Raw genomic sequence first — 14,876 nt, 5'->3', positions numbered from 1 at the left:
AAAACCACTTAACACCTGTTACAATGGCTATCACCACCACCGCCGCCGCCGCCACCCCCAAAAAAACAAACAAGTATTGGCCAAAACGTGCAGAAGATGCTTTCCTTGTGCTTTGCTTCTGGGAATGTAAAATGGTCCAACCGCTGTGGAAAACAATATGGTAGTTCCTCAAAAATTTGAACACTGAATTACCATATGTTCCAGCAATCCCACTTCTAATGTATGTTTCCAAAAGAACTGAAGCAGGGACTCAAACAGTTATTTGTACAATAGTGTTCAAAGCAAACTTATTCACAACAGCTAAAAAGAAAAAACTAAAAATGTTCATCAACAGATGAACAAAATGTAGTATATACATATAATGGGATATTATTCAGCCTCAAAAAGGAATGAAATTTCCAATACATGCTATAACACAATTGAAACTTGAAAATATTATGCTAAGTAAAATAGACACAAAATGACAAATGCATGACTCCACTTCCATAGGGCACCCAGGATAGTCAAATTCAGATATAGGAGTAGAATATAGATCTTCATCAACTTATAATGGAGTGACATCCCAATAAACCACTCTGTAGGTCAAAAATATAATTTTAAGTTGAAAACATACTTAATACACCTAATTTACCAAACATCATAGTTTAGCCCAGCCCACCTTAAACATGCTCAAAACATGGAGATTAGCCTATAATTGGGCAAAACTAACACAAAACCCATCTTATAATAAAGTATTCAATATCTCATGTAATATACTAAAAACTGTACTGGAAGTGAAAAACAGAATGGTTGTTATCAGTTCAGAATAGTTCTAAATTATCAGTTGTTTACCCTCCTGATCACAGGGCTGACTGGCAGCTGCTGCTCACTATCCTCTGCCAGACATAAGGGGAGAGTATCTGGACCACATTGCTAGCCTGGGAAAAGATCAAAATTCCAAGTATGGTTTCTACTGAATGCATATCCCTTTCACGTCATGAAGTCAAAATTGTAAGTCAGGGGCGCCTGAGTGGCTCAGTGGTTGAGCGTCTGCCTTTGGCTCAGAGCATGATCCCAGGATCCAGGATCGAGTCCCACATCGGGCTCCTTGCAGGGAGCCTGCTTCTCCCTCTGCCTGTGTCTCTGCCTCTCTCTCCGTGTGTCTTTCATGAATAAATAAGTAAAATCTTTACAAAATTAAAAAAAAAAAAAAAAAAAACCTTGTACGTCAGACCACTGTAAGTTGGGGATCATCTGTAGTGGCTGCCAGAACCTAATGGAAATGGGGAAATGAAGAGTTAGTGATTAATGGGTATAATTTGTTTGGAATGATGAAAACGTTCTACAGATGGCTGCAACATCACAACAATCTGAATGTCCTTAGTGCCACTGAATTATACACTTTAAAATGGCTGAAATAGTAAATTTTACGTGACATATATTTTGTGACAATAAAAAAAAAATTTAAAAATCAAGAACCTCCAGCTTTCCTTTTACTCTTTCAGACCTATCAGTCACAAGACTACTGAGACTGTAGAACGGAACCATTTTAATCTTTCTAGCCCAGCAGTCAGTGGGCCCAGATCATAAAAGATCCTCATCTATTTGAGAACAAGAGATGGATGATGGATAGACAGATTACCTTAAATTCAAACTAAGCAATCATTTCTAAACACATCCAATAGTTTACGAAAATCACTACAATGTATGTTTAAACAATTTTCTAATTTAAAATTTCATAGAGGGGGATCCCTGGGTGGCGCAGCGGTTTGGCGCCTGCCTTTGGCCCAGGGCGCGATCCTGGAGACCCGGGATCGAATCCCACATCGGGCTCCCGGTGCATGGAGCCTGCTTCTCCCTCTGCCTGTGTCTCTGCCTCTCTCTCTCTCTCTCTCTGACTATCATAAATAAATAAAAATTAAAAAAAAATAAAATAAAATAAAATAAAATAAGGGATCCCTGGGTGGCGCAGCGGTTTAGCGCCTGCCTTTGGCCCAGGGCGCGATCCTGGAGACCCGGGATCGAATCCCACGTTGGGCTCCCGGTGCATGGAGCCTGCTTCTCCCTCTGCCTGTGTCTCTGCCTCTCTCTCTCTCTCTCTCTCTGTGACTATCATAAATAAATAAAAATTAAAAAAAAATAAAAAATAAATAAAATAAATAAATAAAATAAAATAAAATTTCATAGAGGGATCCCTGGGTGGCGCAGCGGTTTGGCGCCTGCCTTTGGCCCAGGGCGCGATCCTGGAGACCCGGGATCGAATCCCACATCAGGCTCCCGGTGCATGGAGCCTGCTTCTCCCTCTGCCTGTGTCTCTGCGCCTCTCTCTCTCTCTCTCTCTCTGTGTGTGTGACTATCATAAATAAATAAAAATTAAAAAAAAAAAAAACAATAAAGTGACCACATCTAATGATGATTTAAACACACACACACACACACACACACACACACACAAACACTTTAAAAAAAAAAAATTTCACAGATGCATGAGACACCTGGCTGAGAGGAGTCCTTAAAAGAATATTTGTGACAATCAAATGAAAGTTAATCCCAAACCAATTTCCAGTCAGCTTCAAACTACTTTGTGAATAGAATCTCCTGGGAGATTCTGTTGCAAGGCCCAGCCTCCCCTCCTCTCCTAGAACGGAATGCCCATCCTTCTTCTGTAAGTAGTACAATGCCCAGCTCAACTCCCCTCTGCTCCTGACATTCTCCTGAACAGCCTCAGCCTAATTCACTACTTCCTCTGAACTAAAAATGCATTGTCTCCACTACTCGAGTGGCACTTAGGATGATGCTACTTTACGCTTACTTTAATTCTCATGTGTCTCTCCACTACTAGACTATACGCCTGTGAAAACTAAGACTTTTCTGGTTACTTTATCCCTAGACTCATTTAACAAAAAGTCCTGCACAAAGTTGTTTTATAATTTCATACAACTTTGGAAACTGCTGTTCCCATGTTTCCCTACTTTCAACCCCCTCAGGGAAGGCCTTGGTAGCCAAAGGACCTATAGCAAGGGGAAAATGAAAAATAAAAGGAGGGAAACAGGAAAATCTTTTTCAATTAAATAAATTATAAAAGAAAGGATTATGAGCCAAGCCTTCTCCAGAAAACCCAGCCCTACCATCTTAAGAGAAGAAGTCAGGTGGCAAGGACTTCATCCCATCACCTCCCTCCCCAAAGGGGGTGGAGGGTGGGGTCATCAAAGACAGGTGGTAGGACCACAGAAAGGTGGGAAGAAATGGTGATATAGGGGTCAGAAGAGGAATGTTCTAAGCCCAGTAGATAAATTAAAAGAGGGTCAAGAAACAATAAAAATAGGAAAATATTAAATACATATCAATACCATGATAAATTTTAAGTTGCTTCTGGGGGCTAGGTAATTACCCATTTGCATTCATTCAGTACTTTGCAGTTTTCAAAGCACTTACACATATACCAATTCAGGGGACCCCTATAATCTAGAAGTTATGGGACAGCCCACAAACGTAAGCCCATTCTGCCCGGGGAAAACTTAGCACTGGGTCTAAGAATTAAAATCATTTATCCTAGTTGTTCTAACTAGTCAAGGGCAAGGCAGGCTAACTAGTAAGGGCAAGGCAGGAAGTCAAGAACATGGCAGTCTTTTGGCTGCTGATCCAAAACATAGTGGGGATGCTATTTCCCCCCACCACCACCACTATTTCCATGCTACACTTAACATGTACTTTCATGAAAGTCAGCAATCTGTTTTATGATAATCATTTGCATATGTCTTCTACATAGACTGGAAACTCCTTGAGGGTAAGAAATTATTCTTTGAAACCCCACCACCAAGAAGAGACTGATATACAGAATGTGTTCAGTAATTGGGTTAAACTGAACCTATGGACACTAAACCTGCTTCCATTTTAGGTAATATAGATCCAAAATTAAAGGACGAGCTCAATTTCAGTGAAAAAAATTTAAGTTATTCTTTTTTCTTAAAGTACAATACTTAAATGTTATTTTGAGCTTATTTCATATAACATAAAGCTTTAAAAATGGTTTTTAAGAAACTGAAACTAGAAAACGAAACCAGAGTAAAAATAACCATTAGCAATTTATATGTAGTTCTTTAATTTCCAGGCTCTCCTAGAAGGTATTGGGGGAATGGGACAACTCACAAAACTTTACCTAAGCACTATCAACAAGAACAACTTTGATCTTAAAATCTCACTCAAAACCTCCTACAAAAAAAAAAAATAAAAACCTCCTACAGTTGTACCCTAAAATTGTTCCTCCCACTACTGAACTAGAAGCCAAATTCTATTACAATAAAAATTCCTATGAGAATTTTCTAAACCTCAGGTTAAGAGTACAAACTTAGTATTTTCAATACTGATTCATCTCTGTTTCTCAACTTTTTTTTCCATTACTGCTCCCTAAAGGAGCTTTTTCAGAATTTTTTCCCTAACCACCCTTTCCCCACCCCCACAATTTTAATAAGATGAATACATTGCCTATTTATACGACCTATGCATATTTATGCTTATATGTAAAAAGTAAGAACTTCTCCCTACCATCCCCAGAACCAACTTTCATTCCCTTAGGGATCACATGACCCCCATCAAAAATACATGATTAAAAAAAAAAAAAATACATGATTTACTTAATAAATACTGATTGAGTGATAGTATATGCCAGAAGAGATATTCACTATCAAAAAATTCTAGAACAACAACAGAATTTCATTTTGTAGTTTACAATGAGTTCTGACATACAGAACTAAAATAAAATGGCCTTGTACATAGAGGTCTTCTTCCTAGTGTTTGTACTCCATCAAAGGACTGGCTCAGTAAATATATGATAAAAATATGGACATTGTTAGAATTCGAGATGTGGTAGTTACACAGCTTGTGATGTCATTCAAACAAGATGACCAGGCTACAGAAATGTCAGCTTCCTACCTCAAATCTCAAAAACTCAAATCCAACTCACTGCAACCCTGAAACCTGGAATTTTCTGTAAGTTTTCAGTAAGAAAAAAAAAAAAGACCAGCTCCCTATGTGGCTCAGTCAGTAAAGTGCCTGACTCTAGGTTTCAGCTCAGGTCATGATCTCAGGGTTGTAAGATGGAGCCCTGCATTGGGACTCTCTGCTGGGAGTGGAGAACCTACTTAGGATTCTTTCTTCCCCTTTCCCTCTGTCCCTTCCCCCCGCACTCCCCCCCCCAAAAAAAGTAAAGAAAAAAAAAATTTTTTTTAAAAGGTAAAGCAGGGCACTTGGCTGGTTCAATGCTTTATCTTGGGGTTGTGAGTTCGAGTCCCACATTGAGTGTAGAAATTATTTAAAAATAAAATCTTTTAAAAAAGAAAAGAAAAAACCAAAAAGTTAAACTAAAACAGCTCCTATTCAGTTATCTTTTAATCTTCTGGTTCACTAAGTGCTTTGAGTATATGATGAAAGTTATGTCCTCTTTCTCTAGAAAAATCCACACATAATTGCTGAGTGCTCAGTTTCTAAACTCCATCTGTTAACTCCAATTTAAGAACTTTTCCACTGGGACACCTGGGTGGCTCAGTGGTTGAGCATCTGCCTTCGGCTCAGGGTGTTATTCTGGGGTTCAGGGATCGAGCCCCACGTCGGGCTTCCTGCATGGAGCCTGCTTCTCCTTCTGCCTGTGTCTCTGCCCCTCTCTCGCTCTCTCTCTCTCATGAATAAATTAAAAATAAAATCTTTAAAAAATAAAAAAAGGGGGGGAAGGATGAGTGAAAAAGGTGAAGGGGACTAAAAGTTACAAAATTCCAGTTATAAAATAAGTAAATCAAGAGGTGCCTGGGTGGCTCACTCAGTTAAGTGTCAGACTTGATCTCAGCTCAAGTCTTGATCCCAGGGTCGCGAGTTCAAGCCCTGCGTTGGGCTCCACTCTGGGCATGAAGCCTATTTAAATAAATTAATTAAAATTAATTAAAAAGTCAAGAGAGGGATCCCTGGGTGGCGCAGCGGTTTGGCGCCTGCCTTTGGCCCAGGGCGCGATCCTGGAGACCCGGAATCGAGTCCCACATCGGGCTCCCGGTGCATGGAGCCTGCTTCTCTCTCTGCCTGTGTCTCTGCCTCTCTCTCTCTCTGTGTGACTATCATAAATAAATAAAAATTTAAAAAAATAAAAAAATAAAAAAATAAAATAAAAAGTCAAGGGAATAAAAAGTACAGCATAGAGATTAGTCAATAATATGGTAATAACTGGGGATCCCTGGATGGCTCAGCGGTTTAGTGCCTGCCTTTGGCCCAGGGCGTGGTCCTGGAGACCCGGGATCCCTGCATGGAGCCTGCTTCTCTCTACCTATGTCTCTGCCTCTCTCTCCCTCTCTCGGTCTCTCATGAATAAAGTCTTTGAAAATAATAATAACAAAATATGGTAATAACTTTGTACATTGACAGATACTAACTACACTTATTAAGGCGAGGATTCTGAAATGTTTATAATTATCAAATCACTGTTATACACCTGAAACTAATACATCAACTATACTTCAATTAAAATTTTTAATAAATATAATTTAAAAATGATGTCCTGAGGGAATAAAGAAATAAAATGCAAAAAAAAAAAAAAAAAGCATATGACACTACTTATTTGAGGTAATTCTCTATGAGGTATTCTGAAAACTCTATGGCTCTTGGAGGCAGCTATGGAAAAATCAAATAGGGAAAGGAAAATATGTGGCTCATCTGCTGCCTTTCCCCTTCAAAAATAGGGAGAGATTACAGGAATCTTGCTAATTTAATTTGGAAGTTGAATTCAAGCTTAAGCCTACCATCCTTGCTGTGGCCTCTAAAGATTTACTTAATATCTTTTTTTTTTTTTTTTAAGATTTTATTTATTTATTCTTGAGAGACAGAGAGAGAGAGAGGCAGAGACACAGGCAGCAGGCTCCATGCAGGGAGCCCGACGTGGTACTCAATCCCGGGTCTCCAGGGTCAGGCCCTGGACCGAAGGCGGCACCAAACCGCTGAGCCACCCAGGCCACCCCAAGATTTACTTAATATCTATGTCATTGATGCTCCATCCAGACTGAACAACCAGAATCGCAGAGGGGGTTAGGACACCCGTATTTTAATAAAAGCCACAAAGGAAAAATCACTGGTAAAAAGTGTAAAATGTATATCTAAATTCAAAAAAAGAAAAAATTCCTCACAATGACTTTAGAGATACTCCTAATAGAAAATCTGAGGCCAGACCATCTGCTTGTTGGCAAGCCGAGTCTTCTGTTCAGTAAAAAGAGAACTGGAGGGGCACTAGATTCAGAATGTAAGTCAATGTCATTTTGTAAACACTGTAGATTAGAAATGTGTTAAATTGGTAATTCACAGAAAATGAACAAATGACAACCCACACAATACGGATGTCACAATGCAAAACAAAAGATGCAAATGGAAGTCCAAAATGGACAAAATTATTCTATGTTGAATTCTAAAGTAAAGCTAGTGGGTACCCTTGAGGAGTAGGCAGTAACTTGAAAGGCATCACCTGGGGCTTCTGGAAAGTGGTTCTATTTCTAGATGCTTTTTTTTTTTAAGATTTTGTTTATAGGCACACAGAGAGGCACAGAGACACAGGCAGAGGGAGAAGCAGGCTCTCTGCAAGGAGCCCAATGTGGGACTCGATCCCAGGACCCTGGAATCCCCACCTGAGCCGAAGGCAGACGCTCAACCACTGAGCCACCCAGGCACCTGACCTAGGTGCTGTTTAACAGTTGTGTTCAGTTTGTGAAAATTCATCACACTTACATGCACTTTCCTGTATACATTTTTGAACAAAAAAATTTTTTAAAAAGCCATAATATCGGGATCCTTGGGTGGCGCAGCGGTTTGGCGCCTGCCTTTGGCCCAGGGCGCGATCCTGGAGACCCGGGATCGAATCCCACGTAGGGCTCCCTGCATGGAGCCTGCTTCTCCCTCTGCCTGTGTCTCTGCGCCTCTCTCTCTCTCTCTGTGACTATCATAAATAAATAAAAATTTAAAAAAAATTAAAAAAAAAAAGCCATAATATCTCAGCTTTTTTTAGAAGTCAAAGTAAAGGGTGCTTGAGTGGCTCAGTGGATTAAGTGTCTGCCTTTGGCTAAGGTTGCGAACCCAAGGTCCTGGGATCAAACCCCAAGCCAGACTCCCTGCTTCTGCCCCTCCCCCTGCTTGGGCTCTCCCTTGTGTGCCATCTCTCCATCTCTCCCTCTCATGAGTAAATAAAATCTTAAAAACAAAAACAAAAAAAAAAAAGTAAAACCAATTTTCACCATTTTATGATTTCTTAACTTTTTCTCAGTTGTTTGGATTTCAAATATAATAGTTCTCACACACACACCCCGGTAATATATCCATCATTAATGACCTAACCTAACCTTAAATTTTAGGTTTTAATATCTTTAGAGTACCCAAAGATAACAAAGATGGATGTAAGCTAAAGCAGTCAATTAACCTACATATTGTCCCTAAAGCTTGAAACTTACTATCAAACAAATTAAAATCTTTTTTTGCTTGTTTTTGTTTTACAGATTGTATTTATTTATTCTTGAGACACAGAGAGAGGCAGACACAGGCAGAGGGAGGAGGAGGCTCCATGCAGGGCGCCCGATGTGGGATTCGATCCCGGGACTCCGGGGTCACGCCCTGAGCCAAAGGCAGACAGATGCTCAACCGCTGAGCCACCCAGGTGTCCCCATAAATTTAATTATTAAGAAGCATAAACGCCTAGGCTCTAGGTAAGAGTAATTCCTTACCTCCTATATAGAATGATACAAGTTGAAGACACAGGGGGGAAAACCTCCCAAAACTTATGAATGAAGAAGGTTATAGGTCTGGTTATTAGTACTATAAAGATGTGAAGGGATCCCTGGGTGGCGGTTTGGCGCCTTTGGCCCAGGGCGCAATCCTGGAGACCCGGGATCGAATCCCACATCAGGCTCCCGGTGCATGGAGCCTGCTTCTCCCTCTGCCTGTGTCTCTGCCTCTCTTTCTCTCTCCCTGGGACTATCATAAATAAAAATTAAAAAAAAAAAAAAAGATGTGAAGACAAGTTATATAGGTAAAACCCTAAATCTAAAACAATGTCAAATCCCAAGCCCATCCACCTCTACTTCAATTCCCTGGGCTTGCCTGCAAAAGGGGAAATAAAAAGTTTCTCTATGTGATTGCTGAAATCACAAGAAATGGTCAGAAGTGACTAGTGTCTGGACCTTAGCCACGAGATGCCAAACTACAGTGGCTCCTGACAGAAGCACAACACATGGTTTCAATTTACCTGCCACCAAAGAAATCTAAATTGTCTACCTTTTTAAGTACCAGTAAGCTTCAACAAATTCTTTAGATTATCTTCATGAATACCACAGAAACATAGCAAGTCAATATGCTTCAGCTTAACCTTTTCCAGTAACACATATTTGGGAAACAAAGGTACTTTTTCACCATAATTTCTCACTTGGAGTGACTCAAATCCAAAAGCTAATTTTGGTTTTAGTTGGGGTTTTTGTTTTCCGGCTTTAAGTTTTAATTTTACACACAGGACGTATCCACACAGAAAACTATCAAAAACTATAAACCAAAACTGTTCACTCAGGAATATAGATGACTGCCATCTTCATTTTTTTCTTTTTTTGGTATTTTCTAAAATGTTACTTTTGCTCCAAAAGGGGGGGTGGGGGGGAACGGCACTTAAAGTAAAATATTTATTACCAAGATTCTAAATTGTGAAGCTTAAAAATCTGGCAAGTTGAATACTTCCTAAAAATCACATTTCTAAGACATTCTATCCACAGACCATCCCCAACTTAATTTTTCAATGTTATGCCTGTACAAAAGTAATACTTCCAATTCTGATCTTTTCCTGGGCTAGTGATCTGCATACAATTTGCTAGGCATAGCCACATGATCACAAGGGTAACCAATGGATGTACTTTCAACCATTGTTTTTTCACTCTCAATACGACATTCAATAAATTACATGAGCTATTCAACTTTACTATAAAATACGCTTTGTGATAGATGATTCTGCTCAACTGTAGGCTAACATAAAACATGTTCCGCGCATGTTTAAGGTTGGCTAAGCTAAACTATGTTTGGTTGGTTAGTACTAAATGCATTTTCAACTTAAAATACTCACTTTATGATGGGCTTATCAGAATATAACCCTACCGTAAATTAAGGAAGATCTATATATTGTTTTCGTAATGAACAAAAAAGAGTTTCACATACAATCTGCTCCCATCGTAACTCAGTAGTTAAGAAACCTACTGAGAGCCCCTTTCACACTCAGAGGGAGGTCTTTTCAAGTGATCATTATTAAAACCTACAAATGAAAAAAAAAAAAACCTACAAATGGGAAACCTAGATGTCACAAATATTCTAGACATTTCTATCAAAATAATTTTAAAGATTTTATTTATTCATGAGAGACACACAGAAAGAGGCAAAGACACAGGCAGAGGGAGAGGGAGAGGGAGAGGGAGAAGCAGGCTCCATGCAGGGAGCCGGATGTGGGACTCAATCCCGGGTCTTCAGGATCAGGCCCTGGGCCGAAAGCAGACGCTCAACCACTGAGCCACCCGGGATACCCTCAAAGTAAATTTATTTTCACTAAATCACTAAATACTAGGAGGCCACAGTCCATATAAAGTTTTGGTGAAATAAGACTAAATTGTTTTATAAAGATCAAATTTTTTGCCCACCTTTCTGAGCTGAGAAAACTTTATTAAAAACCAAAACAAGGTACACCTGGGTGGCTCAGCCGGTGAAGCACCTGTCTTGGGCTCAGGTCATAATCTCAGGGGTCCTGGGATCCAGCCCCATATCCCCGTATCAGGCTCTCTGCTTCTCCCTCTCCCTCCATCCCTGCTCCTGCTCTCAGCTCGCTCACTCCCTCAAATCAATAAAATCTTTAAAAAAATTTTCAAAACAAACTTGGGATAGCTCGGTGTTTTCCTTATTTGACTCTTAAAAAGTGTAGTTTCTGTGCTGGGATAAAACGAGCTTCTAGAACCACCTCCCCATGTGTGACTTACAGACTATCCATTCATCCAGCTGATCAGCTGCACGTCTCTAAAAATAATCACTTTCGTACATCAAAGGATATGTGATGAAGCCAACCTAGGAAAACCTTAACGACAGAACCTAGGAGAATATGCAGATATCCCACCTTAGTAGGTTTCCTCCCACTTCTCCGTGTGTGAAAGACACTGAGACCCAAGACACTGAGCTGGAAATAACCTTTCGAAATCCCACCACCGAGACCGCCCTGGCAGCTTTAACCTAGACCTGGGGCTGCGAGACCTTTCGGTCCAACCCCACAGCCGCCGTGTGCAGCGCTCCGAGGGAGAGGAAGTCTTCCCTTCGGATGGCGCGGCGTCCTGGAGACTAGTCGACCGGTGACATGCAAAAGTGACGCTGAAAATAATCTCTTACCCAAAGCAAAGTTACAACCTGGGAAGTCCTTTTCCGGGAGGCGTCGTGAGAATTTTGTCGGGACTTTTAACTTTTTATCAGGTGCAAAAGGACTTTCGCCTCCATTAGCACTTCACTGAAATGTTTCGAAATTCCCAACGGCACAGGGTTAAGTGGTGTGCGCGCGTGTGCGTGGGTTCTGGTCTCCCCCCCCAATAAAGCAGAGCCGTGGAGCCCCCCCAAGTCCGAAGGCCTGCAGGGCCCGCGGGAGCGCGGGGTGCTGGGGGTCCCAGGGGTCTCCCCCCAGCAGGCCCTCCGCGCGGGGGGGGGGGGCTCCGAGGGTTAAACAGGCGGGAAAAGGGGGGAAGCGGTGCAGAGCGCCGGGGAGACTGTGGAGGAGCGCGGGCAGGGCCTGCGGGCGCCCGGCTCGGCCCCCGGCTCGGCCCCCGCCGCCGCCCCCGCCGCGCCCCCGCCCCGCACCTCTCGGTCCTTGAGGCCCAGCAGGAGCACCTCCTCCATCAGGGTCAGCCGGGTCTCCTTGGAGTCGCCCTTGTCGTCGTCGTCCTGCTCGTCGCGGCGGCTCTGCGCGTCGTCCTCGCCGCCGCCGCCGCCGCCGCCCGCCACCCGCTCCTTGTCGGCGGCGCTGCGGGAGGCCTCGGTGCGCCGCTGCACCAGGCCCGAGCTGCGCTGGGTCAGCGAGGTCATGGCTCCCGCCGGGACGCCGCGCCGCGCCGAGAGGGCCGCGGGACCTGCCGGGCCTCCCTCCTCGCCCCCCCGCGGCCCGCGGCCCGGGCTTCCGTGTTAGATCGCGGCGCCCGGGCGACGTCCGTCGGCAGCGGGGCCGGGGGCAGTCATGGGGAGACGGGCCGGCGCGAGACGGGCGGGCCGGCGAGGCGAGGCGAGGCGAGGCGAGGCGAGGCGAGCAGCGCTCCCCGCTCGTGCGGCCGCGGCCCGGGGGAAGCCGGGCTCCGGGCGGCGGCGGCGGCGGCGGCGGCGGCGGCGGCGGCGGCTGGGGCTGCGCCTTCCCAATATGGCGGCGCCAGCTGACGTCACCGGAGGATGTGGCACCGCCGGCGCGGGGCGGGCCCGAGGGCGCCGGAAGCGGGGGGCGGGGGCGGGGCTCGCCGCTCCGCGCGGCTGCCGCGCCCTCGGGTCTCCGCCGGCGCTCGCCCTGGCCGCCCGGCCCGCGGCTCCTGCCCGCGGCGCGTGACGTGCCCTCCCTTCCGCCGCCTCCCCCCCCGCCCCTCGAGGATCGGGGCGCGGCATCGGGCCGGCGAGGCCCCCACGAAGGACGGTGGACCCCGCTCAGCCTCGAGCCGTGGCCGCATCACCCGAGACGCCGCCATGCGCGGAGTTGGCCGGGGGGGGGGGGGGTGCTGGGAAGGCTGGGACCCGAGGGGGCGGGGAGAGGGGGCCCGGGGGGGCGGGGACCGCGGGGGGAGGGGCGGGGGGGCTCGGATGCGGCCGGGGAGGGCGGGGACCCGAGGGGCGGGGAGAGGGGGCCCGGGGGGCGGGGACCCGAGGGGAGGGGGCGGGGGTGCTGGGAAGGCTGGGACCCGAGGGGGCGGGGAGAGGGGGTCCCGGGGGGCGGGGACCCGAGGGGAGGGGAGGGGAGGGGGGCGGGGTGGGGGCCCGGATGCGGCCGGGGAGGGCGGGGACCCGGGTCCCCGAGTCCCCGAGAGACCCAGGAAGGACGTCGCTGGCGGCCGAGAGTTCGCGCCCGCGCCCGGACCCGCAGGAGTGACGGCCGGTGCGTGGCTCGCGGGCGGCCGCGTGGTCCCGCGAGCACCGAAGCGGCAGGACGAGTCCGGAGCCGCCCGCGAGAACGTGCCCGTGGCCTCCCGACGTGGGACCCGGGGGGCGCGGGGAGCACGGTTCGTGCCGAACGCGTCAGCACCCTTGACCTCAACGACCTTTTTTATGGAGACCATAAAGCCGTTGGGTTTCGTGCCACGTCTTCGTGCAGATGGAACCCGCCCCCCGCCCCCCGCCCCCCCCATTTTATTACAGGTGAGATCGTCTCGGCGAGCTTCCCGGTTGGGCCGGCTCGGGCCAGCTCCCGGGGCCCAGGTGCGGAGCCTGGGGTGGAGGCCGGAAGGGTGGGCCTTGTAAGTCATCCAGAAACGGCATCGAATCAACGGGGACCACAGGCTTCGGCCCCAGAACGATCTAGACAGAAGTGTATCGTGACAGGACGTGAGCTGTAAGAAAGGACGAACGCCGCAGTAAAACCGTCCCATCGAACATTCTCGCTACAGAGTTCTCTCCCCCCCCAGACCCATCATCCCAAACTCCGGCCGCACACCACCACCACCCCACGTCCTGGAAAGTGAAAATGCTAAGTATGGGGCGGGGAGGAGCGCGGGAGCCCCCCCGAAGGAGACCCTCCCTCTTTCCTATCTTTCCGGGCAAGGGTCAATGTCTCCCATTCACCTGTTCAACTTTTTTTTTTCTTTAATGTCTCTCCCTATTCTTTCCCAAATAGCCTAAAATGTTTCCTTTTGGAAGAAATGTAATGAATGTGTTTAGGATAGTCAAATACGTAGTTGGAGGATTATAAAAATAGAGTGAAACTCTCTCTTCCAGCCCTGCCCCTGTTCACCCCAGTTGTTCACCTCTTCTCCTCCGGTGGTTTCAAATACTTCAACAAATTCTCTGGTACTCCTCTCAAAAGAGAAAGCCTAACTCCCCTTCCCTTGGGTGTGGGCCAGACACCTCCACCCTCCTCCAATGAGCAGAATGTGGCAGGTGTGGCTGTGTGTGACTTAGACTAGATCCTACAAGTCTGCAGCTTCCTGTGCTCCGGCTCCCTCTCCCTGTCCCTCTCCTCTGTCTGTCTCTACTTCTCAGATTCTCCCCTCATTCACCGAGAGAGGCTGGATGCCACATCATAGCCCGTCAAGCAGTGCTATGGAAACGTCCAATGGGAAAGAGCAATAGAGGTGAGGCATCTGGAAAACCGGGCTCCCAACCCCACTCAAACCCTTACTTCACATCTGATTGCAATCTCATGAAAGATTCTTTTTTTTTTTTTAAAGAATTTATTTATTTATTCATGAGAGACACCGAGAAAGAGGCAGAGACATAGGCAGAGGGAGAATCAGGCTCCCAGCAGGGAGCCCAATGCCCGGGACCCCAGGGTCACAATCTGAGCCAAAGGCAGATGCTCAACCACTGAGCCACCCAGGGGCCCCTCTCGGGAAAGATTCTGAACCAGTTAGTACCACCCCACTAAGTCATTCCAGAACTGAGCTACAAAAACTGTGAGATAATAAATGTTGGTTGTCCTTAGCTGCTAAGTTTTGAGTCATTTGTTATGCAATAATAGGCATTAAAATACTTGGGTGCTTATACAAAACAAACGTGACAACAAATCGTATAGTGATGAAAATCGGGGCTGCAAGGCTAGATTGGTCCGTGGGACTCTTCATCTTGCCGTTTGAGTTTGAGCCCCACCTGGGATGTAGAGATGATTCAAATGAAATAAATGAACTTTTAAAAAC

The 14,876-nt window shown here is 46.0% G+C and overlaps 2 protein-coding genes across 2 annotated transcripts in view; one reads left to right on the top strand and one right to left on the bottom strand.

The window, feature by feature from the left end:
- The window catches only part of GOLPH3 (golgi phosphoprotein 3), a 55,898-nt gene extending 43,670 nt beyond the window's left edge, over positions 1-12,228 (bottom strand). The window contains exon 1 of the mRNA XM_025436261.3: positions 11,854-12,228. Coding sequence (XP_025292046.1) covers positions 11,854-12,078 — 225 coding nt within the window. The 5' untranslated portion in view covers positions 12,079-12,228. The remainder of the gene's footprint in view (positions 1-11,853) is intronic.
- Positions 12,229-12,432: 204 nt separating this feature from the next.
- LOC118354400 (translation initiation factor IF-2-like) lies at positions 12,433-14,664 on the top strand. Its single transcript, XM_049109439.1, has 3 exons — positions 12,433-12,730; positions 12,989-13,443; positions 13,567-14,664. Exons 1-3 carry the CDS (start codon positions 12,433-12,435, stop codon positions 13,600-13,602), a joined length of 789 nt encoding a protein of 262 aa, XP_048965396.1. The 3' UTR covers positions 13,603-14,664.
- Positions 14,665-14,876: the final 212 nt, after the last annotated feature.

This window comes from Canis lupus, chromosome 4, assembly GCF_003254725.2.
Source record: "Canis lupus dingo isolate Sandy chromosome 4, ASM325472v2, whole genome shotgun sequence".
Taxonomy (NCBI): domain Eukaryota; kingdom Metazoa; phylum Chordata; class Mammalia; order Carnivora; family Canidae; genus Canis; species Canis lupus.
The sequence above is the reverse complement of the archived record's forward strand: the minus strand, read 5'-3'. Positions and strand labels throughout refer to the sequence as shown.